The 25,638-nt window shown below is 41.3% G+C and overlaps 1 protein-coding gene across 1 annotated transcript in view; it reads left to right on the forward strand.

Annotated features, from left to right (window-relative positions):
• Positions 1–25,638, forward strand: part of cntn2 (contactin 2) — an 84,849-nt gene that overhangs the window by 42,502 nt on the left and 16,709 nt on the right. Inside the window, exons 4-16 of the mRNA XM_028575679.1 lie at positions 3,239–3,414; positions 3,660–3,755; positions 4,162–4,374; positions 5,279–5,381; positions 5,580–5,761; positions 6,785–6,921; positions 9,219–9,348; positions 9,613–9,763; positions 14,549–14,676; positions 19,343–19,518; positions 22,299–22,419; positions 22,888–23,046; positions 23,751–23,900. Of these exons, the coding sequence (XP_028431480.1) occupies positions 3,239–3,414; positions 3,660–3,755; positions 4,162–4,374; positions 5,279–5,381; positions 5,580–5,761; positions 6,785–6,921; positions 9,219–9,348; positions 9,613–9,763; positions 14,549–14,676; positions 19,343–19,518; positions 22,299–22,419; positions 22,888–23,046; positions 23,751–23,900 (1,922 nt within the window). The remainder of the gene's footprint in view (positions 1–3,238; positions 3,415–3,659; positions 3,756–4,161; positions 4,375–5,278; positions 5,382–5,579; positions 5,762–6,784; positions 6,922–9,218; positions 9,349–9,612; positions 9,764–14,548; positions 14,677–19,342; positions 19,519–22,298; positions 22,420–22,887; positions 23,047–23,750; positions 23,901–25,638) is intronic.

A 25,638-nucleotide genomic window follows, 5' to 3' on the forward strand; every position in this document is an offset into this window, starting at 1 on the left:
TCGCTCATTGAAATTAAAGTCAAGAATGTTTATGTAAGATGCACGCTATGCCCAGGAAAAAAGACTTTATCCACGTCTGCCTCAAGCAACTCACATCAACACATGCTAACACGACACTTGTTGCTGCTGCTAACCCAAGCCCAAATGCAGCTGGGAGCTCCAGCGAAGGAGACGCAGCCACTCTGTTAAAACAAGCAACGCTCGATTTTTCGTTTCAGCAACATCTTTAACGTTAAAGATGTTATAGAACGTAATTGCGTTATAGAACATAAAAAATAACGTCACAGTTACTTTGCTGAGTAACTAATTACTTTTACAATGTGGTAACTGAGTTACTAACTCATATGAGATAAGTGACATATGAGACTTCAGTCGCTCTGTTTTGAGCAAACATCACTATGAAGTATAGTGGTCGTAAATCATCCCATGTCGAATCATGACGAGAGATGAGGAGTTTTGTTTTGAAACAAAATTTTGAACTGAGCCATGTTGGTTTTTGAAAAAGCGGACTTTTCAGGATGAAACGGACTCATCTTTTTTCAGTTGCAACTGAAAAAAACAAGTAACTGAGTTACTAACTCAGTTACTTTTTGGGAGAAGTAATTTGTAACTGTAAGTAATTAGTCAAGTAAGATGACCAACACTGTTTGTCAGTATGCAGCACTGTAGATTGTCGTGGAACTTCAGGTTTACGACTGCACGACAATTTACAGGCAACACCGAAAACTGCCGTAAATTGTCGGAAATTGACTGGGCCTTGCTTGGCAGATGTCCCCCCATGACCCCCCCTCCCTCTAATTCTAGGGGAGGCTTTAACATGTAAATAAAAATGCTGAACCTGGGGCCTGTTTCACAAAACCAAGATAAGGGATTAAGCCGGGATTTCCTGGTTATCCTGGATGAATTTAGCCTTGACTCAGTTTCACGAAAGCAGAGGCACATAAATCACCATGGAGATTTATTCTGTGCAGCTAGCCTGGTCCTGACCAGGCTAACAGCCAGGATTTATTTAATCCTGGAACCTTTTCTGTTCACTCAGCAGTGCTTTTACCCTTTTCTTATCAGCCTGGATTAAAATACAACAGGTGCATATTGCTGTTCATTTGAGTACTGTTATTATTTAAAGTTGTGACCATTATTTTTTTTTTTTATAATTATAAATTTGTCATTGTTACTGTTATATTGCTGTATGAAGACTGCTGTTCATATTGTTGTAAGAAGTTTGATGAATACTGTATATTATGGCAGTTGTTGAGATAATTAGAAAAGGCTGATAAAATTTCAAATGAGTTTTAAATGAAGTCTGTTACTAAGGGCAATACATACAATGCTGTACATTTCTATAGTTCCCCAATGCACCTTAAATTATTTTAGTTTATAATTTCTTTTTTTTTTCTTTAACAATAAGGATCATGTTTGTTCTGCTTCCATGTGCATTGTATTTGGCATTCTTAGCACACAATTTGTGTTGTCCAGTAAACTGGGACTATAATTTGGGAGGATTGTACAATTTTAAGAACATATCCTAACTGTACAATCCTCCCAAATTATAGACTTAGTTCACTGGACCAGTAACTATCTAGTGATGTAGGCTACTGTACATTCATGTAACAACAGGGAGAGGACACCTTAATGGTTTTTGACCTTATATTTTGCCTGGGGGGAAATAACTGATGAATATACTCTGTTCCATTCATGTTTATAGTGTGCATGGAATTTATCACTTTATTATCTTTATAGTTTCTAGATTTTACAGTACAATTTCTTCAGTGTTTTTATTTTCTATGTCCATATATACCAGGGAGCAAGGCATATAATATGTAGAGAAGGAAACTCGTCCTCTATAAAAAATAAAAAAACGCGAGAAAAAGCGTGACCGACTAAATGATAGTCTAAAAATATACATTTATGAACTACTGCTCTTAAATGAAACCATTCAATGTGTCACTTGTCATTTGCAAAAACGAACAGCTGTACACTTTGCATTAAAAGCGAGTAGTGGAAGTTAATATGACTCAGGAAATTAATATTTAGCCAATGAGAGAGAGGGAGAAACAGAGTGAAAGAGATATTTACGCTTCATATTCTAGCGTTTTAGAAAATGGATCTTCATGGTAAATTTCCTGAGTTATCTTCTGCTTACTTTTAAGGCAAAGAGTACAATTGTTAATTTGTGCAAATGATTAGTAGCCTAATCATTGAATGGTAGGATTATGATGGTTTCCATTCAGGGCAGTGGTCAGTTAATGTATATATTTAGGCTGCTTACACATTCAGTTGGTCCGTGATCGTCTGCTGCTTTCTCTCGCTGTTTCAGTACAGCGGCCGTGTTATTTTCTTTTTATTCAAATAATGTGTTTCACGTCATCATACTTCCACAAGAAGCTGCTGCTCACTCTGTATAAAGTATGTACAATGCGTATTCTCCATTTTGGCATCAGTAAATCTGTGATCGACCTTGCGGTCTTTTGAGGAAATCCGTGGACGCGCATCTATCTGAATTAGTTTAGCCTGGCTCAAGCTAGTCGCTCCTCCTCAGCCTGGCTTGGCCTTTGTGAAACGCACCAAGCCAGGATGCACAGATTAGACTAGGTCAAGCCTCGCTTTATCAGTTATCCTGGATTTATATATTCTGCTTTTGTGAAACAGGCCCCTGGATATAAGAGCAGGCAGCATTGGAACAAAAACACAGATATATCACTGACAGTATGATAATAACATCCAAAACACACAATTCACTCTCAGTGGTTTCTGTGACATGAGAAATACTTTGAATGAGTGTGTAGAATGTTGTGTAGTTCCGTTTACCGCAGAGTTGGTGGTCCTTAATGTGGCTCAGGACTCATTCCCGTCCTCATTGCTATTAAAATTTGAACACATGCAGCTCAAACCACCTCAGAATGTGGTCTGAGTGATCAGATCTCAATGCATTCTGACTGAGTGTTTTTACCTATACTTAGAGCTGTCCACTTGTGATCCGATCACTTAGATCGGATTATAATACGAAGCCAAAACGGAGCTTAACACTCTGGAACCATGTACTCTCTCCTTGATGTTTCTTTTATTTTCTCTTGTTAAAGTTTTTTTTGTTGGAGCATTGTCCTTATCCAATACCAAGGTCAAAGGACAGTGGATGTCGTATGCTGTACAGATTGTAAAGCCCTCTGAGGAAGATTTGTGATTTTTGATATTGGGCTATAAGCAATAAGTTGACTTAACTTGACTCTTTGTCTTACAGATGGCTTGTGAATGGCACAGAGGTCCCGCTGGGTTTGGACCTGCGCTACACACTGGTGGCCGGCAACCTTGTGATCAGCAGCCCTGAGCCTACTCGAGACACAGGCTCCTATCAATGTCTGGCCATCAACCGCTGTGGCACCATCATCAGCCGAGCAGCTAACCTCAAATTTGGCTGTGAGTGAGAACAGGCGGTTGACCTTTGACCTGTCTGAGCTGCCTGAGTGGCTCATTGTGGTGGCAGAGATTGAAGGCGTTAGAAAGGCTATTCAGAGGATTTACTTTGTACCACAAATGTACTTTGGTTACTATCAACTGTGTACTATTGCTGTTTCTCTTACGATCTGTATATAGTATATGACAGTGATCTTTTTTTCCATTACTTCTCTTTTTCTACTCTACACCTTTGCATGTTTCTGCAGACCTCCATGACTTCCCTCCAGACAGCAGGAGTCCTCAGACAGCATATGAAGGCATAGGAACTTTCCTGGCCTGCCAGCCCCCTATACATTACCCAGGTATCCACTCTACTTCATGGCTCCTGGAAAACCTGAAATATTACACACTAGTTATTCGGTATTTAAATTACCCGAAAGATGAGAGAGACAGTTAAATACAGTTAAAAAATAATGTGCTGTTAGCTGGAAAATTATTTTTATGTCATCAGCTTTCTTTCACTGAAATCTAGCTGTCAGAAAACGTACAACAGCCTACAGCTAATAAGGGTTGGATAAGGGTCACAACTTGTGGTTCACAAGTCACAATGTTTAAAATTAGCACAATTATTAACCTCTTTTGGGATAAGGTGAATATAAAGCACAATTTTGACTGGCTCTGCTGACCGTTTCCATATTGAAATCAACCCAATAAGTTCCGACTGTATTACAAAGTAATGTGAATTGCACCCACCTGTCTCCTCTCCAGCTCTGTCCTACCGCTGGTTGATCAACGAGTTTCCCAACTTCATCAAGAAGGATGACGGCCGCTGGTTTGTGTCGCAGGTGACAGGTAACTTGTACGTGGCTAGAGCAGAGCCAAACGACACGGGGAACTACTTCTGCTTCACCACCATCAACATGGAAATCAGCACCAAGAGCACCTTCAGCAAGGCCAACGCACTCACTGTGCTGCCCGATGGTACGACTCGTCTGTTAGCTCCACCACGGACGTCTGCACAAACTGTGAACTGTTGAACCAATATGAGCACACACAGGACAGAGAGCGCTTATGTTTTAAGTGATAACTATTTAGCAACCTACTGGTTATTATTGATTAGGCCTGGGTATCTGAGCTCAACTGAGTTCCAGTACTACACCTCAGGTTTGTTATTTTAAAACTTTATTATTGTGAGTATACATATGTTGAGTAAAAACTTAAAACATTTCATACGAAACACATTTTGATAGGTAACTTTTTTTCTAACTTTTGGCCACCAGCATTCATATCCCCCAACCCTAAGTCAGGATGATTTAGAAGCTGTTATTTTCTGGTAAAAAAAACAACATAATGTTGCTTTAATGTTGAGCCTACCAAATACAATGTTTATTCGACCCCTCGATACAAAATCGACCAAAATACTTGGGGCTTATTAGCTCTCAAAATAAACACGGTTCATCATCTGTAGAACTTGATGTGTTCACTAGATGTCATTGGTACTATTACATTTTGGGATTAGTACCAAATGTTGTAACAAGTGGAAGACATAGATAGGGTAACTCAAGGTAAGCACTAGAGGAAAGGGCCCGTGATCAGGTAAATCAATGGAAATCTTATAGGGATCATAAATATCTACCAAATCTCACAGTTATCTGGCCAGTAATAAAAAAAAAAAAAAAAAAAAAGTATGTTGCTCCAGAACGAAAACAAAACATCACTAACAAGGTACATTTCTCTGTGTATTTTTCTTAGAAATTTTTTTTATTTTTTAAAAATTTAGGACATTTTCTTTAGATATACATTACAGTAGGCCCATCCAGTTCCTACATTGGATAAAAGGTGAATCTATTTAATCTGAATATTATACAATTGTGTTTTATTTCAGCCAATCCCAGGAAGTCAGCTCCGAGCATCAAAGTGCGCTTCCCTGCAGAGACCTACGGCCTAGCAGGACACACCGCTCAGTTAGAGTGCTTCGCCTATGGAAAGTAAGTTCACCACTCTGAAATCTTTGCTTAATGTGTCTGCAAGTTACTTTGGGTTGAGAGGCTGTGCCCTGTCCAGCTTTACACTTGCATGTCTTCTTCCAAACATCCCCATCATGGTCTCTGTGCTCTTCCATTTTTAAAATGAGCATTCTTCCTTTACTTTACATCCAACTCCTCTCTCTATTTTTTGTCTCATAGTCCAGTCCCAAAACTGCGATGGAGGAAGGTGGATGGTTTGATGCCGTCCAAGGCGGGCTCCAGTGCTGAGGGCCCCACCCTCATCCTGCCAGAACTCTCCTTCGATGACGAGGGTGTTTACGAATGTGAAGCCTACAACTCAGAGGGAAGTGACACATACCAGGGACGCATCAATGTGCAAGGTGATAGAGGTTCACTCCTCAACTCAGCGGCGCGGATTTGACACCGACCTGTGGTCCTTTGCTGCATGTCATTCTCCCTCTCTCTGTCTCCCCTTTCATGTCTTCAGCTGTCCTATTAACATAAAGGCCTAAAATGCCCAAAACATAATCTTAAAAAATAATGATATCACTTTCAACGCGGCACAAGTCCGAGTCCAATGCCTTTTGTATGAATTTAAAGGTGCAGCAACACAAGGTAAAACATGCAGGGAGAGAGAGAGAGGGAGGGCGATCAAATGACTTGTATCACCTTCTGAGATCACTGTCATACATTTATCTCAATCACTGTCTCTTATGCACAAAATCAGTATAATAAACTATGAGACTCTGAAAGTCAAGAGATCAATCTTGTCATATCAGAAATAAAAGATATACAGTCTATAAAAACTATTTCCCCTGTCGCAGTGTGATTGAGTAAAAGAGTTTAAAAATAACCTCTAACAATAATTATCTAATCAACAGTCTTTAAATGCATTTCCAATATACCTTCATGCGTGGATGAATAAATGAATATCCAGCACGTACAGTATGTGAGCAAATTGGAATCAAACAAGTCCTAACTGAACATCCTTGTGCGCTGTCAGATAATATGAAGCAGGCAGCAGAAGTGGCTATCAGATAAAGTTAAATGATTAAACTGATGTTGAAGTAGTTTCACTGTCCCTCGCACCCACAATGGTCATTAAGGATTTAAAATACATCAGGGATGCAGCCTGTGAGATAACAGAACATCTTCCTCACTATCACATGTGCTGTCATGAATGAAGCTATAAGGAACATTAATGTAAAAGTCTCCTCTGTCTGAATGACAAAAAGCCATCACTTTACATACTGATTAAGCCAGCATTGTAATGTACTCCATGTCTGAAAGTGGCAAAACGTCTTGAGTTCACTCCCTAAATGCATTTCTGTTCAATGTGTACCATTTTCTGTTTCGGTTTTATTTCTGCTACTTTTCCTTAACTTTCTTCTCCCGACCTCCAGCTCAGCCGGAGTGGTTGCAGGTGATGAGCGACTCGGAGGTGGAGATCAGTTCCGAGCTTGTCTGGAGTTGTGTTGCTGCTGGTAAACCCAGACCCTCCGTACGTTGGCTACGCAACGGACAGCCACTCAGTACACAGGTAACACACACAGTTACTTTCTACTGTACTGTATACCTTCACATACAAAGGGAAGTTAAAATTCTCCCTCCAGCACTGCTCTTTTTTCTATTAACCATTAAACTTAAAAAATGTGCAGTTATGTGGTTGGTCAGTCACTAATCATTGTTAGTGTCTAATGTTCTTGTTGTCCTTTTACTTCTGTAAACATCTCTAAATGGATTATTTCGACCCATAGAAAGTTTAGTAATATAAAAATATATAGAACATTTTTCCTTTGAATTATAGAATAAATTAAACCCAGAAAAGGTCACATGTTCTGCCATTTCTTATAAAACTAGAGTGGATACATCTACACACAGGAAGCCAACCTCTTTTCAACTTGGAATAGGATAGATGCTGCTGTGAATGATGTGAATTATTGGGTACCAAACAACGTTGATGTAATCTGTTCTAATCTAACTTTGCACAATAATGTCAAAGTAAAAGGAATCACTTATATTTAATTTCTACCATTTCTCATTTATAATGTGTTAGAGGGAATGTATTACCTACAGTATGATTAAATGAAACTGGCAGATAGAGATCATCTTTGTGATTCTCTGTAATATGTGGCTCATTTGTTTTGGATTGTTTGTTATGGTATCGGTTTACATACTGCTGAAAAACATTTTACAACAAAAAAAGTTGTAAAAGTACAAAGTGTAAAAGAGTCTTATCATACTACACAATTATGAATATAAATGTAGTGAATGACTACAAACTAATTATTTATTTACCTGCCAGTAACTTGTTGCGTATGTACTGTAGCAGTGTGAAGTTCCTCATTCTGGGATCACCTCGCCATGTGATTTGTAATAACTACAGAAGTTGCCTATGTTCTTAAGCCGGTGTAAATTGTCTGTGTGCCTATTTAGTAACATTTTCTCCTGATTTTACCACATACAGATTTCATTTATATAATTGAGTTATTAATTAATTATCCCAATCTGCCTCTCAGAGAGTGGAAATTATTATATTAATGAGGGCTGTGATAGTATTTGTGACTAATTAGCTACTTAACATTGACATTTTTCTGAAGTGTAAGAACAAATCAAATAGCAAAATCCCAACATTTAGGAAGCTCAAAAAACCTTCTACAGTTGCGTTTCAGTCAACATAAAACACAGGTGGAGGGTAAATGTGAATAGGAGTTCAATTCAATTGAATTCAATTTTATTTATAGTATCAAATCATAACAAGAGTTATCTCGAGACACTTTACAGATAGAGTGGGTCTAGACCACACTCTATAATTTACAAAGCCCCAACAATTCCAACAATTACAGTAATTCCCTCAAGAGCAAGCAGTGCGACAGTGGCGAGGAAAAACAGCATCTTGGGAAGAAACCTCGGACAGACCCAGGCTCTTGGTAGGCGGTGTCTGACGGGCCGGTTGGGGATATGATGAACAGTGGCGATAATAGTCAAATTAATAATGGAACAGTGACTTCAAATGGTAGTCGTAGTAGTTCATGTCATATCAGGGCGCTGCAGGGCGTTACAGGATGTAGCGTGGCCCAGCAGAGCATGGATGGACGTAGCAGGATGCAGCATGACATTGCAGGGCATCGCTGAGCAGCAACCAGGATCTTGGTGCAAACGTTCTCCAAGGAAATACGCTGGGGGAAAAAACATAAGGACTCCGGGGAGTAAACTCCCCAGAAGCTAGGATTAATAACAAGCATTTCTGGGACGGGATGCACACAAATGGTAATAGAAAGGGAGAGGAGAGAGCAGCTCAGTGTGTCAAAGGAAGGAAGGAAGTCCCCCGGCAGTCTAGAACTATAACAGCGTAACTAAGAGAGACAGGACATAAGGAGAGGTAGCCTGTTCGGGCTTTGAACTTTCCCCTGCCGGATCGGGCTTTGCTGGCCTGCCTCCTTCTACTTTTGTTATATGTTATTAATCTAACAATTATGAAGAGAAGCAGGTGGGCCAGATAGGTGGACACTGCAACTCCTCACTCCCTAACTATAAGTTTTATCAAATAGGAGAGTTTTAAGTTCATTCTTGAATGAGGTGACAGTTTCTGCCCCCCAAACCCAGATTGGGAGCTGGTTCCATAGGAGAGGAGCCTGATAACTGAAGGCTCTTGCTCCCATTCTACTTTTAGAGACTCTAGGTACCACAAGTAACTCTGCATTCTGGGAGCGCAGTGCTCTAGTGGGACAATAAGGTATTAATGGAGTTCTCCCCCTTACTGGGTTTAAGTACTTACTGGTACTTTAATTCCCTCACACATGCTTTTCATGCTTCCACCCTCCTCCCCCCCCCCAGGAGCGTGTAGAGGTGAACGGGGCTCGTCTTAAGATCAGTAACCTGGCCCTGGAGGATTCTGGGATGTACCAGTGTGTGGCTGAGAACAAACATGGCACCATCTACTCCACTGCCGAGCTCAGAGTCCAGGGTAAGGTCCAAGGAGCACTGTCTTTAGTTTCCCTTATTTAAAACAATTAATATTGTTGATTTATAACTTGAAAATATTTTCATTCCCAAAATTACATTTCTCAATAATAACATCAAGTTTAATACTGTACTACTCTCTTTCCTCAAGTTAAAAGCATTCTGCCTGTCTTTCATTATTCCTCACTATCTCCATCCTCTTTCTGCATCTTATCTCATCTCCCTCTATGTGGTGATTGGGACTTCATCCTGCCTCCTGTCCTTCCAGTTCAGGCCCCAGACTTCCGGTTGAATCCAGTAAGGAGACTGATCCCAGCAGCCAGAGGGGGGCAGGTGAAGATGGAGTGTCGCCCTCGAGCTGCCCCCAAGCCAAGCCTGTTCTGGAGCCGTGGGACAGAGCTGCTCACCAACAGCAGCAGGTAATACTCAGTCAATCTGATTTCCATACATAGTACAGAGCATTTGCTTCACATTTTAAAACCTTGTAAAACAAATACTGGTCATTTTGCAATATTTCTATATCCCTCATTTCCTTGTGGTGGGTATTTGCCTGAGGGAGACTTGTGCTGTGATTTCAGAGAATGGGTTTAGAGTTCTCTATTGTGAAACAAATAAATAACACACAATATAGAATACACCTGAAACAGAGAAACTAAAGCAACACCAAAGCACTTTTCCTCTTCGGCCCCCCTACAGGTTGGAAGCGAAATTGTCCATTACCGCTGTTGTATATCTCATTTGAACTACAGATCTGCTACCCGACAAACGTGCATAGTGCGGTTATAGCCGATAGAGGGCCGCAAAGCGAACCACTGTTACGAATTGATGAACCACTGAAACAATTTTGGAAACATTATTTTAAGGTACAAAAGAATCTTTGGTGTTGCATTAACAGGATACCTGGATATCCATACAGATATCCATACTCTGGCGTCACAAGAAAAAAAACTTAGTTTTCCCTGTCTACATGTCAACACTGAAAACTATTTCTCAGCATCTTCACCCTGGCCAGAGTTTTCAAAACGATCCATTTTCAGTTACCTAAAACACAGTTTGTGTGGATGAAAGACACATTAACATTTGCATGTACATGTGGACTAGGCCGTAGATAAAGAGCTTGGTGTTAGGTGGTGTAACCACCACAATAGAATAAATGGCTTCGCAGTAGGAAGTGTTAGATATTTGCAGGAATCTGGATGAACAAATCAACGAACAGTCAGAGGAAAGAAAGGACTACTTTTTTACTATCCTGTAATTTTGTTTCCTGGTTACAAAACTCCAAACTCTGAAATATAAACCCCTTCCTGTTTAGCTAGATGTTGCCCAGCAATGCAGGATCTTTATACAGCCAAAAAACATCCATTAACTTACTCAGAGAAGCTACTGATCATGTAGATTGAAGTTAAACCAAGTTCCAATCTGTAGATGGTGCTTCACCATTTATGTAGTCCACTACTAAAATCTAAGATGTCTGCATGCGTGTGCAGACACGCATGCAGACCACCCCAAAAAAAAAAAAACTTCTCTTTTACGTAATACAAATGAAGCTCCAGCTCAGGTGGGAACCTGAAGGCATAAGTCATCATTATTACACACACGTATGCACATGTTCAAAGCTGGTGAATGTACCAGTGATTAAGCTATGATGATTAAATTACGCATTTTACTACATTTTTAATTACTGTAGTGTATGTCTCCTATATGTATAATTTACCGATATAGCAGTAGATGCTACATTCTCTTGATAGTAAGGTCTTTGCCGCAGTCTTACCCTGCTCCAGGCAAACGATGAAAATGACACATGTCCACTCTGGCAACTTCAGTTTCAAGCGATAAATAATGTCACCATCTGCAGGGTGAGCAAGCCCTCAGTTTCTGCACACTTCAAGAGATGCAGCTCATTAATAAAAAAATATGTCAACTGTGAAAAGATTAAGAAAAACCCAAGACGCCAACTTGGAGGTGAGATCAAAAGTGACTTACCACTCGTATGTATCAGAGGATTTATTGCTGTTGATTTCATCAGATTCTGTCACAGATGCATGACAAGTCTGTAACTACCTGAGTGTTGGTGTGGGTCTATTGATTCAGAGGGTGGGCCAAACACACAACCTTGAGTCAAAGGTTTGTCAGTCCTTTGTCCACCTCATATTAATATTGTTCTGTCTGTAAATTCATCACCATCTGAATGCTAAGTGGTCAGCAAACCTTCAAAATGTCAGTTGTTTGAGTGAGGACTAAATTGCTTATTCAAAGGCAATTAGTCAGTTACCCATTTAGTTTTAATCATCAGTGTGTATGATTGACAGCATCTAATTACCTAGCACTCCATGCTATCCTGCTTTAGTCCAAACACATCAGTCACATTCAGTGCTAAAGCAGTAGCGTGGGTGTCCAAGCTACAGATGAGGAGCTGTTTACAGCTGTCTGTAGAATGTAATACTTTTTTCCACAGTTTAAAGGTAAGAGTGAATATGAGATATGTCTGCCAGATAGCCTAAGTCTTAGCGTGACATCTCCAGACAGAATCGCAAATGTGAGTTCATTTTCAATTCCTGAGGAGCATTATCAACTGCTGTAAATGTCTCTAGACCCGATTGGATAGACTTACAACCAATCAGAGATACGAAACATGATGTGTCTATAATGAGACCCACCCAACTGCTAGGAGGGACCCGCCCTTCAATAGCATCACACTCTACTATTGGCCAGGCGTCCATGCTTACGCAAAGTAACGTACCCCTATTTGTTCAAGTCCTATCCCCTGACAAGTTGGCTATCTTAAACTTAACTACTCAAGGTAAATGGCTAACCCCAACCAATCGGTCTGCTTCGTACGGCGGGACTTGCCTAGAAGTTGTGTGGGATCCATAATAACCCATATGCAAGCCTTCAGTTGATGTAAAACACATCCGTGGCAGGGATAATGTTGCAGCTGATGCGCTCCTAATAATGTTGCATTGAATTTAATATAACCGGTTCGGATTCCGGTTTCCCTTAAATTGTAGGGTGGGTTTGTTCTCTCTTGGTGCACACCTGCGTGTAGCTGCCGTGCTGCAGTGACAAGACCAGACTGTTGACAACAAACATCAGTAACACATGGTCCGTAGTCACATACTAACAGAAGTGTTTCATGTGAGTAGAGTACTGCAGGTCAAAGGTGACGCAGTAGCTCTAAACAACACGTTTAGGCAATAACTTAAATGTTTGACTTAATTTATTATTGGTCGAAAAATTGTGAATTTGTCCTGATCACATGTGGTTTCTTCTTTTGGTGACTAGTGACCTCACCACATCCTAAGATCTTATCATTGAGTTTGGAGAATAAAATGAACTAAATCATTTGTAAATAAACAGAATTTTCAAGCTAAACTGATGACTTGTACATCAGCAGGCTGAAGAAGAGCAGCTGTGAACATGTGGGTGGGAATCAAACCCTGGAATGGATGTAAAGGCAGGGTGCGAACTACGGGGGAGCTAGGGGGAGCACAGCTCTCCTTAATAAGACATGGGCTCCCCTGAAAACGTGATTTGTGAAATTTTGGGGGTCTCTAAAAATATTGACAATGTGTCACTGTGACATGCAATTTCAGTTGTGTAACGTGATCATCGTGGATTATATTCTGTAAAATTGCAAAAATATCATTCACTCATGCATGACGGCGATTTAAACCTAATTCACTTCAATAAAGATAACTATACATGCTATTCGTGTCATGAGCATCAAGGCGTGGCGGTGCTGCGGTGCAAATTCAACTCTTGTTTAGTACATCTCAACTCAAAATACAACTCCTTGAAATCCATTCTGCAGTAAGCATCATATAGCCATTGCAAAAAGACAACAAGGCAGTTAATTAGTTAATTTAGGTTTTTACTAAGAAATTGTCTACCGATGACATTAATAGCACGACCGATTCACCTGCTGCAAGCCCTGTTGGCACACTTCCCGCCAGGGTGACAATGCAAGAAGTAGCTGAAGAAATAATGCCCTCTCTGGCTGAAGATGGTGGTGGTAACAGCTCGTCAGAGGCCGGTCACCATCCTAACCCCTCTTGCTCCTCTCTCCCGTTAAATTGGAACAGCCAGCAGTGGAGAGACTTGAAGAGCCCATATACATGGTTGTTTGTTAAGGATGGAAGCTTGGGGTGCATCGCTTACGCCTAATTGAACGGAGGAATTATGGTATTCTTCGGTAGCATAGGTAACTTTAACCGTTATTCATGTGAAATCTCAAAGACAGCCTGATGCTTTGTTTATAGACTTTTTGTGGCTGGCTGTTTGCCCTATCTATTCCTGTTGATAAAGTATAATAGGGTAAATCCTGTATAGTGCATACACTTGTAGCTGTTATGTATCTTTGTAAATCATTGTAAGTCGCAAGCACACAACCCCCCTCCCCCGTGAAAAAAACAAAAAGGGCTCGCCCAAAGGCCACGGTATAGTTCGAACACTGTAAAGGTTAAAGCATGCAGGGGATACATTTAACCGCTTCATTATCACTGCTACACCACTAAAGTGAGAGCTTGCATACAGGTGGTGGATGCAATAATAGGAACACATGTATGACACAACACAATTAAAAACAGTAGCACTAACACAAATACTATCTTTGTGATGCATGATGTTGTCCCATGGGGGAAATTTGTTTTCACATTCTGTTTCATGAACATGGCAATATGCACGGACAAATACATCAACAGATAACATAAAGACAGGTATTTATACACATAGAAACAACCACATCTACAACAACGACACCAGATCTATACAAGGTCAGCGAGATGTTTGTTCAGCAGTGCTATAGCAGAAGAAACAAAACTTCTGCCAAAGCAAGTCCTTTTACACCTCAGTCCTCTATCTGCGGCCAGATGGCAGCAGTGCATTGTGTGGAAATACACTCTAAAACAAACTGTATGACTGTATATTTTAACAGAAATTGTCCATAGAATTTAGAGATTATTGTCTAAAGTGAGTCCAAGCTATTTCAATTTGTTGACCTGTTATACTGTCTTGTAATGGATGGAGACGGGAAACGGATAATGTTAATGTTCTTTGATTATATTTAAAGAAAATGGTTTTATTGGATTACATGAGAGTTGTTTCCAATATTTTGTCCACCCCCCTGCATGCATTGAGTTGGCAGCAGTGCCGTAGTCAGCCAGCTGCGGGCACTCTTTACCCTCCACATGCTCGTGTCTTCACAGAGTCACCGTAACTCCAGACGGCGTCTTATGGATCAACAACATCAGCAGGGCAGATGAAGGGAAATACACCTGCTTTGCTGAAAACTACCTGGGCAAAGCCAATAGCACTGGACACCTGTCTGTCAGAGGTACACACACACACACACACACACACACACCTGTCCTCATCTTCTTCCACCTGAGCTCCACCAACGCCTCAGCCACGTTTAGCATGCGCGTGCGCGCGCGCGCACACACACACACACACACACACACACACACACACACACACAATCCAATGTCAGTAGCCTTGTGATCTGAAAACTACAACTGTCAGAGTCAGCTGTGACCCACAGGCTACTAATTTTCCAGTGGAAAACGTATCTCCAGAGTTGTAAGAGTGACATTACAGATTCTCTGTCAATGTTTTTGTTTGTCTGTATGTTTGTTTTTTGCAGTGTATGGCCTATACATAATTTTATCTTTGACCCTAAACTGAAGTCCTAATGATAAAAAAACACAAATTATTTCTTGAAACCCCAAGTAATTGAGGAAAACAAATCATCACAAATTAGCACTAAACCAATAAATCAACCAGGCTCATATACAGTATTGGCTTATTAGATTATTACAGATATATCTGTATTGGCATATATGGCAGATAAATAACAAAAACATTGCAGTACAGATATGTTTTAAATCATTTAGAAACTTAAAAAACTGGTTTCAAACTAGTTTTAGTACTAGTAGAGTAGTAGAGTACTGACAACATTTATTTTTTAATTTTAAATGTCCTACTTAGTACATAGTGTGGTCACAATGCTTTAAAAATAAAATGTATCCTTAACAGCAGGTGAAACAAAATTGCTCAGTTCTATCTAGGGCTGCCACCTCTTAGTCGATCAGAATCAGAATCAGAAAGGGTTTTTATTGCCAAGTACGTTTTTTAACACATAAAAGGAATTTGTTTTGGTGTTGTTGGTGCACATCACACATTCTCTAAATGTAATATTAAACAATATAATTATAGGTATAAACAATATAAGTATAAGTATATGTACACAGTATGTATTAAATTAAAAATAAAGATAGAAATAAAATAAAATAAATAAATAAAGAGCAAAGAGCATTACAGCAGAGAGAGAACAGTGGCATGAAGAGCCAGGTGGAGAGTCAGGGTGGTTTCCGGGCCTTGTTAATAAGGCTAGTGGCGGAGGGGAAAAAGCTGTTCATGTGGCGTCAGATTTTGGTCCTGATGGACCTCAGCCTCCTGCCAGAGGGGACTGGCTCAAAGAGTTTGTGTCCGGGGTGGGAGGGGTCAGCCATAATCTTTCCAGCACGCTTCAGAGTCCTGGTGGCGTAAAGGTCCTGGAGCGGCGGCAGATTGCAGCCAATCACCTTCTCTGCAGACCGAATGACACGCTGCAGTCTGCCCTTGTCCTTGGCAGTGGCAGCAGCGTACCAGATGGTGATGGAGGATGTGAGGATGGACATCAGGCTGTGTAGAAGTGCACCATCATTGTCTTTGGCAGGTTGAATTTCTTCAGCTGCCGCAGGAAGTACATCCTCTGTTGTGCTTTCTTGACGAGGGAGCTGGTATTCAGCTCCCACTTGAGGTCTTGGGAGATGATAGTTCCCAGGAAGCGGAAAGACTCCACAGTGTCAATTGTGGAGCCACAGAGGGTGATGGGGGCAGGTGGGGCTGGGTTCTTCCTAAAGTCCACAACCATCTCCACTGTCTTTAGAGCGTTGAGATCTAGATTGTTTTGGTTGCACCACTTCACCAGGTGGTCAGCCTCCGACCTGTAGGCGGACTCGTCTCCATCAGAGATGAGTCCGATGAGGGAGGTGTCGTCCGCAAACTTCAGAAGCTTGACGGACTTGTGACTGGAGGTGCAGTTGTTGGTGTACAGGGAGAAGAGCAGAGGCGAAAGAACACAGCCCTGAGGGGATCCGGTGCTGATGGTCTGTGAGTTGGAGACGTGTTTCCCCAGCTTGACATGCTGCTTCCTGTCAGACAGGAAGTTAGTGATCCACCTGCAGGTGGAGTCAGGCACACCAAGCTGGGAGAGCTTCTCCTGGAGCAGAGCCGGGATGATGGTGTTGAAGGCAGAGCTGAAGTCCAAAAACAGGATCCTGGCGTAGGTTCCTGCAGAGTCCAGGTGCCAGAGGATGTAGTGTAGGGCCACGTTTACTACATTGTCTACAGACCTGTTGGCTCTATAGGCAAACTGCAGGGGGTCCAGGAGGGGGTCGGTGATGGCTTTGAGGTGTGAAAGCACAAGGCGCTCAAAGGACTTCATAACCACAGAGGTCAGGGCGACCGGTCTGAAGTCATTAAGTCCTGTGGTCCTTGGCTTCTTGGGGACAGGGATGATGGTTGAGGTCTTGAAACAGGCTGGCACGTGACATGTCTCCAGTGAGGTGTTAAAAATGTCTGAACACTGGAGACAGCTGATCAGCGCAGTGCTTCAAGCTTGATTGGGAGACAGCATCCGGTCCAGCAGCTTTCCTGGGATTCTGTCTCATAAAGAGTCTGTTGACATCCCTCTTGTGGATGGAGAGAGTCGTCACTGAGGTGGGTAGGGGGTTGGAGGTGGAGACCTTTAAGGAGGGCATTGGTGGGGGGGCCCAGGACCCTGCTGAGGTGAGGGAGGTGTAGGTGATGCACAGTGGCTGTAGCTGTAGGGAGGTGTCGTGGGGGATGGTGTCAGGACTGAACTTTTGTCTTTCAAATCGACAGTAGAACTCGTTCAGGTCGTTGGCTAGGTGTCTGTCATCGAAGGAGTGGGGGGTTTTAGGCTTATAGTTGGTGATCTGCCTAAGTCCTTTTCCAGAGTCATTAGCTGAGAACTGGTTTTGGAGTTTCTCAGAGTACCGTCGTTTAGCCTCCTTCACCGCCTTGCTAAACTTGTACTTTGACTCTTTAAATCTGTCTTTGTCCCCACTCCTGAACGAGTCTTCCTTAGCCAGCCTTAACCTTCTGAGTTTGGCTGTGAACCAGGGTTTGTCATTGTTGTAACTCACCCTGGTGCTTGATGGAACACAGCAGTCCTCACAGAAGCTGATGTATGTACGTCACAGCCTCTGTGTTCAGGACTGCTACCAACAGTCTGTTGGTAGCAGTCCTGAACACATCCCAGTCAGTAGAATCCAAATACGACTGCAGATCCTCCACAGCCTCACTGGTCCACTTCCTTGATGTCCTCACAACAGGTTTGCAGAGCTTTAGTTTCTGCCTGTAGGTGGGGATCAGGTGGACCATGACGTGGTCAGAGTGTCCAAGTACAGCACGGGGGACGGCGTGATAAGCATCCCTGACTGTGGTGTAACAGTGATCCAGAATGTTCTCCTCTCTGGTCGGGCATTTAATATGCTGTCTATATTTAGGGAGTTTGTGAGTGAGGTTCCCTTTATTAAAGTCACCAAGGACAATAACTAGGGACTCCGGGTTGGTCCGCTCCATGCACAGAATCTGGTCGGCAAGCATGCGCTGCGCGTCCTGCACGTTGGCCTGCGGTGAGATGTAGACACCGATCAGAATGAATGACGCGAACTCACGGGGTGAATAAAAAGGCTTAGAGTTTATAATGAAATATTCCAGGTTAGGAGAACAATGCTGCTGGATCACTGTCACATTGTTGCAACAACCGCTATTGATGTAGAAACCGATTCCTCCACCTTTAGTTTTGCCGGAGAGGACCGAGTCTCTGTCCGCTCTGTAGAGTTGGAAGCCTGCAAGCTGCAGCGCAGAGTCCGGTATTAATCCACAGAGCCACGTCTTCGTGAATCACAAAACAGCAGATGAAGAAAAGTCCCTGTTTCTAACCAACAGCAGTTGTAGTTCCTCCAGTTTGTTGGGCAGTGAGCGCACGTTAGAGAGGAATATTCCCGGTGTGCGTAATCCTCGCTGGCGAAGACGCACAAGCACACCGAGTTTCCCTCTCCTCCGGCGTTTCGCTGCATGAGCAAAGGTGAGCGCACCTTTGACCAGAATGTCCAAAATTTCCAGTGAAGGGAGAAGAAAAGTGGGAAATAAGTCCGATGGTGTTGTTCCCCTGAAGTTCACGAGCTCTTCACTGGTGAATGAGATACGGGTACCATCGCAAGAAACCATCGCAAAAAACAAAGTTAAAACACAAAAAAAAAAACAGAGCGCACCAACACACCGTGTCACCATTCTGCGGCGCCATCTTGGTCTTGATTAGTTGACTAATCGGTTGTTTTGGTCTTAGTCGACTAAGATTTCTTTAGTCAATTAGTCATTTTTTATGCTTATTCATGCTTAATTACTCATTTCCAAGAAACTTATGAGCACATTTATGGTAAACACAAGATTTAAAGTGGTGCTTTTGCAGGATTAATTGTGGAGAAACTCAGTTTTACAGATGGTTAATTAACTACATTTATATTGAGCTTTTCTAGTCTTAACCACCTCTCAAAGCGCACAGCTCTGTCAATTAAATCAACTAATCGATTAGTCGACAAAATTGTATAAGTGTTAGTCGACTAAGAATTTCTTTAGTCGAGGACAGCCCTAATTCTATCAAGTCTCCAAAAGCCTTGACAGTGAGCCAACTGTGCTTTACCTGCTTGGATATGCCCAAATGTCAGCTGTGAGAAAGCTCTATCAATGGGATGTGAAAACTAGCCTCATTATGTTACAGTCACCTATCAGGACCATCAACTTTCTCTTCATTTTAGAGAATTTCTTTTTGTTTATTCAAACGTGGTTCTCAAAGAGCCACAAACGTTCACACTGCTGCCACTAGTTTTTGTCTGAATTAGCTTTAATTTTCTGCCCAAACCATGCAGATGCCACCAAGATCACGCTGGCTCCTTCTAACGCTGACATCAACCAGGGGGAGAATGTGACGCTGCAGTGTCACGCCTCCCACGACCCCACCATGGACCTAACCTTCACCTGGGCCCTTAACAGGGTCCTGTTGGACCTGGAGGCCTCGGCCGGGCCGTATCACCGAGTGGAGGGGGTGAGTCCTGCCAGGCGAGGTAGAGAGAAGGGGGTTGGGAGGATATTTTATGTGTAAGACTGGAAGCCCTGAAGAACAATTCTGCTGCATGGAGCTTTGCACATTGCAGTGCTTTTGTTCAAGTGCTGTGTGGGTGATTTTGTGAGGCAGTGTTGGGGAAGAGGGGACATCACTATCTACGTTTACATGCACATAATATTCCGGTTTTTGCCCTAATTCCGAAAAATACGATATTGAGACTAAGCTGATTACATGGCTAATAAAAGTGAATATTCAACTAATATTCCCATTTACATGTAGCCGTGCAAAACAGGATTTTTTCAAAGTTGCGGCGGACTTGTTGGAGTGTGTGAACACAGTCTTGCTCTTTCATTCCTTCAACCAGGTTCTTGAAAAGGCGTAGCGATGTGTGCGTATGCTGTCCTCACTAAAGGTTGTTGCAGGCAACGTATTCTTCAGCTATACAGCTAGCTTAACATTATATTCTCCAGCATTATATTCTCTGAAGAACAGGCAGGTTGTTGTGTTTGGCAGGATTTAATTAAGGAAAATATCACTTATTTATAAAACTGCGAAAAAGAACACAAAAATACAACCACAATAAGTATCTTTGCAAGTAACAATTATCTTGCGTACATTAGTAGAGAATTATTGATATAAATCAAAACAGATGCTTAAAATTATGTATTGTAATCTGTAAATATCATTTAAACAAGCACCAATGCTTTAACGACCAAAGATTGAATACATCCATATGTAGTTGACAATAAACTAAACATCCTCAAAATACTGTACTCAAACCAAATAAATATTAACTTAAACATGTTAATATAACTGTAAATAGTGGATAATTTACGGCTAAAGCTGGTTCGTGGACTTTAAGGCACAGGATTAAGTGGATACATACACTGTGATGCTCCCTCTATGAAGCCATGGGAAAAAGGCACTTTCTAAACATCACTTCCTCCTCCTATTCTAATTAACTGTTACCTCACTTCCTCTTTAGTGTAGCTACTTACAATAACCAGTAGGGGGTGGAAAAGGACATACAAAAGAAACCACTACACTAATTCCATTACAGTGTGCATATCCAAAAACCTGTTGCTATCCAAGTCTTAGATAATGTTTAAAAGTAGTAAAAGTTGGTTTGTGTACAGAAACCATAGCAACGCACAGAGCTGACCATAAGCCTGCAGTAAAAACCCTGATTTAGATGCATATTCCGAATGCGCTGTGTCCAAAGAATGCCTCTAAAACCCGAATACCGGAGTATCCAACGTCTTAATCGGAAAATGCTGTATTCGGAAAAAGGCCTTATTCAGAATATCCAACCAGAATATGCTGTTTACATGACCTGTATCAAATTCGGAATATTGTCATAATAGTGGAATATTGGTGTGCGTGTAAACATACTGACTGATAGTCAGTAGACCCCTTCAGTCTTCAAAACATCAAACAAATAAGACCATGGTCGACCATTCGCAGAATCCACCTGAGCTTCGAGGTTGTAAGTGTTTGTAATTATCATGAAAAGACGGATTGAAAGAACATGCTGCCTCTTTGATCAAAGGTTTTCCTTCTGGTTTTACTGAAGAGGAAAAACACAGTGGGGGATATTCAGTTGTCCTTTTTTCTGTGTTTAAAGCTAAGTGATCAAATCTTGTAACGTGGTGACATACAGATAAGGATGGCAAATTTTTCTTATTGTCAACAAATCCAATTCAAAGACCAAAACGAACAGTGCTTTCTGACTTCCCAACAGTGTCTGTGGCTCTCAATAGGAGGAAATAGTCCATTTGTTTGGGCTCTTTTACACATTTGGTGCTCTATAGTGAGTGTTTGTGGCAGCAGGACGGTCAGGGTTAAAAGTGGGCTGGCACCATACAGAACGGCCTTCTGGCACCTCCAATTAATAAGTAAATTAATCTAATTGGCAGTTGTCAGTGTATAATAAAAAAAGGAAATAATGAGAGTAACAGGAGAACTAGCATCATTAAAAGGGAGTTTTCATTAAGTGCTGTGAAGTGGATAGAGACTTGAAAGTAGTAAGAAACTTTAAAGTGTAAAATTTGAGAATGGAATTTGGTGCAGTACAGTGTGTGTTCATGGTGATGAAGAAACATGTCAACAGGGTGGCTCACTGATGTGTTTTTAGTGGCACAAACGAAGAAGATATATCAGGCTGTGACACACATACAAACTACTCGTTAGCAAATACATTCATACGTTGGTTTGGTGTTTTTTTTACGATTGAGAATCGTTGTGTTAAAGATTTGTTCCATCGTTTACTGAACAGCCGTGGTTAAGGCTGCCCTCATCACTGCTGGTCTTACCTGTTTTTCAATAATATGCTAATATTATGAGGATCTGGTGCCAAAAGTAAATGCTGTTACACTGACGCCAAAGTTTGGACCAACATACCAAAAAGACAACAGTTCGACTAAGTTGACCACGCCACCATGTGCAAGATATTTCCCAACTATAATTACTTCATTTCAGGACAGCAAGTTGAACATTTCACGGTACCTGAGAACAGGGCCTGGCAGAAATACGTTCCTAAATGAGATTAACTATCCATTTCATGTCCCCACTCCTTTATGTCTAAAGGTTTAATGAATGTTGATGTGATAAGACGCTGTGGGTCTAGCTGAAAATAAGCTCCTGTAATCTTCAGCTCAGTGAGTTCACTGTAATGTTGTTGTGTCTGTTAGACTCCTGACAGCTTACCTGACAGAACTTATTTGTTTGGTTCTGTCTCTTGCTCTTCTGTGCCTTTTCAGAAGGAAAACATTGGTGACCTGCTGATTGTGAATGCTCAGCTGAGTCAAGCAGGAATGTACACGTGCACAGCTCAGACTGTGGTGGACAGCGCTTCGGCTTCAGCCAAACTAGTGGTTCGAGGTAAGATGCCTCAGAGATGTCTTCTCATCTCATTTTATCAAGACCATTGCATTTACTATAACAGAAACACGAGAAATAAAAGCCTTGAACACAAAGAAATGAACATCAAATTCAGAGATACAGTCCTGTAAAATACAAAAGAGAAAGATTATAAACATAAGTCAGTGTGAAAACATATCAAGTCCCATTTCCTTTTTATTTCCTGTCATATCAATGTTTTTTTTTTAATACAGTATATTGATAGGTAAATATGATGTTGGTCATTCTGCACAGCGATAACTACAGGTACTACCCGAAAGCCTTGCAGAACTGCCAGGATAGTTTGAGGTATCAGGACAGACGACATGTGTCTCTTTGAATTGTTGGGGCTTGCTGCAGAAATGTGGACATCTGAATCATGGAGTACTAATCAAACTCCTGCTACTTCATTTATTCAGTCAAACGCTAACATGTCTGTGTTGTGTCCAGGCCCCCCAGGACCTCCTGGAGGATTACTGGTAAAGAACGTGGCTGAGGCGTCGGTGGAGCTCAGGTGGAGTCGTGGCTATGATAACCACAGTCCCATCGGCAAATATGTCATCATGGGCCGGTCTTCGCTCTCAGCTGGGTGGAAGAAGATGAGGACAGGTGTGTCCTCATCTTCGTGTGTGTGTGTGATCAATAAAACATAAATCCATTTATTTATTTACAATAAAATCAAGACAACAGAAACACAACAATAAAATATAAGAAAGATTGTGCAAGTGAGATAAAAAAAAACCCTAGGGGCTTATAGAAGGAATCTCACCTAAGGAAGAGAAATATATATATAAATATATATATCCTGAAATCTACCAATTAAACTCAAGTAATCCTGGAATTAAACAAACATGCATAAATTTGGCTACGTGAAACAACAAAGCATAAAATAAATTACAAAAATATAGGTAAAATGAGGATGTGTGGACCTATGTGTGTATGTGTGAGTGGTTATGAGAGACAGGAAGGCCAAACAAAATCAGAAATGAACACTTAACGGTATTAAAACTATTCTATTCATCTGTTCACCTCACTGTCCTCATCATGTTTGACTACCATCTCTGCCCCTTATGATTATTATTATTATTATTATTATTATTATTATTATTATTATTAAAACCAAACATCAAACATTTACTGGTTATAGCTTTTTAAATGGGATCACTAAGTCAGACTAAATAAGTAATTATTTATGATATTAACTGATAACTGATATTTTGTTGATTAAATAAATTGGGAATACATGTATATTGAATATTGATGCTTCACATATCTTTCCATGAATAAACACACGTCTGCTCATTGAACACCAGAGCCGGTGAACATTGAGGGGAATGCAGAGTCGGCTCGTGTGATGGGACTGATGCCCTGGATGGATTATGAATTCCAGGTCATCGCCAGCAACATCCTGGGCAGCGGAGAGGCCAGCCTGCCCTCACACACCGTCCGCACACAACAAGCAGGTGAGGGGCCACAGGTCGCATCCAGAAAACCAAAGGCAATGTTTGCCCTGGACTTCCCACTACCATTATTGTCATACATCTCATTACATGCATGCAGTTTGATTTGAATTGAATTGAATAACCCCATGCATGTAATGAGATGTATGACAATAAAAACACTTTACATTACAGTCTGGAAACATGAACACACTGTATAGAAAATGCCAAAGCAGCTCAGCATCAGAGTAGGATCTAATATAAACATAATCATCATGAAAACTACTAAACATAAATACAAATGAAAATATAAAATGTGGCTTTCGGTGCTACGGAAGCTGGCGGGGCTGCTGGAGATCTGCCGGGTGGCAGCCTACAACTCCTCAGGGCTCTGTTGACAACTTATGCCGTTTTGACAAACAATTAAAACTGGGCACTACCCTGAAATCAGGGACCAATAACTGAGCTGTGAAACAGATTAATTGGTGGTGTTCCCTTTAAAATACACAAACTACAACAAAAGCAAAAACAGCAAGCATGTGGTGAGCATGCAAGCCCCCAGGAAGCTTAGCAGATAAGGGTGGAACTGCACCCCATGGCCCAGAAAGCCTTTTCACATAGACTTTGCATGGCGAAAGAAAAATTTCAGCGGCAAATTTTTTTGGGGGGGTACATCAACTTACCAGCCCGAACACTTAAAGGGTCCTTGTTTAAAACATCACGTTTTTAACATTTTTAACATTCATTAGTAGCCGAATCTAGAGTTATTAAACTAGGCATGATGAACGCGCATAATGGACGCAAGCAGACTGCACTGCGCATGCTCATGTGACTGTTCTCCTGAGGTCCTGTAGCTGTAATAATGGATAATGCTAATGCTAATGGTTGTAATTCACCATGTGTTATATTAATACATCCATGGTATGTATGCTGTAAAGCATGTAACGTGGATGAGAGATGAAGCCATGGATGTTATTAAGAGAAGCTCTGTTCACGAAACTGCAGGCTAACCTTAGTAGCTAGCGCTAACTAGTAGCTAGCTAGTAGCACGACTTAATGATTACATCTCCTTGGTTGTCTAAATACATCCATTGTTTTTTTTGATAAGCATGTAAACGATCAGGAACAACGAAAACACAATGTTTAATGTTAGTGAATATTTTATACAATGAAACAGCGAGTACTTGTAAGAGACACGAGAGAGAAGCTCATGAACGAGCATGTTGTTACCAGTTGCTACGACAACACAAACAAACTGTTGCTAGTGGGTTATGTCCATCGTGACGTTATGGGCCAGTCATCGCGGAAGATACGAGCTCCATGATTGCTTTATGCGCTTTTGAGCATAGACAGTAAAATGGACCAACAGACCCCATTGCCTGGATGGAGACCAGTGAAGGATATTAGAAGCACTTTTCCGGTGAGTGCTGAGCGTTACTGCGCAGCCTCCAACTGAGAGAGACGACGTAAAGGTGACGTGAGCAACCTGACTGAAAGTTGTAAGTCTTCTGGTAGCTGTGCCAAAAGAAATCTCAATCATTCCCAATCTTACAGAGACGGAGAGCGTAGGTATATGTAAGGAGATAACATGGGCACAGGCTAATTATTGCTAACTAAAATGCTAGTTAACATTAGTAATTAAACTTAGTCGAAACTGCCTGCCAGCTTCTCCTGTACTACACGGTAATTCTGCTACTGTGTGACATTAAGTCGCTTGGTTATGACACAATCGTTAGCCTATTTTTTCAAAAACGTCTGCTAC

The sequence above is a fragment of the Perca flavescens genome, chromosome 4, assembly GCF_004354835.1.
Source record: "Perca flavescens isolate YP-PL-M2 chromosome 4, PFLA_1.0, whole genome shotgun sequence".
Classification (NCBI taxonomy): Eukaryota; Metazoa; Chordata; class Actinopteri; order Perciformes; family Percidae; genus Perca; species Perca flavescens.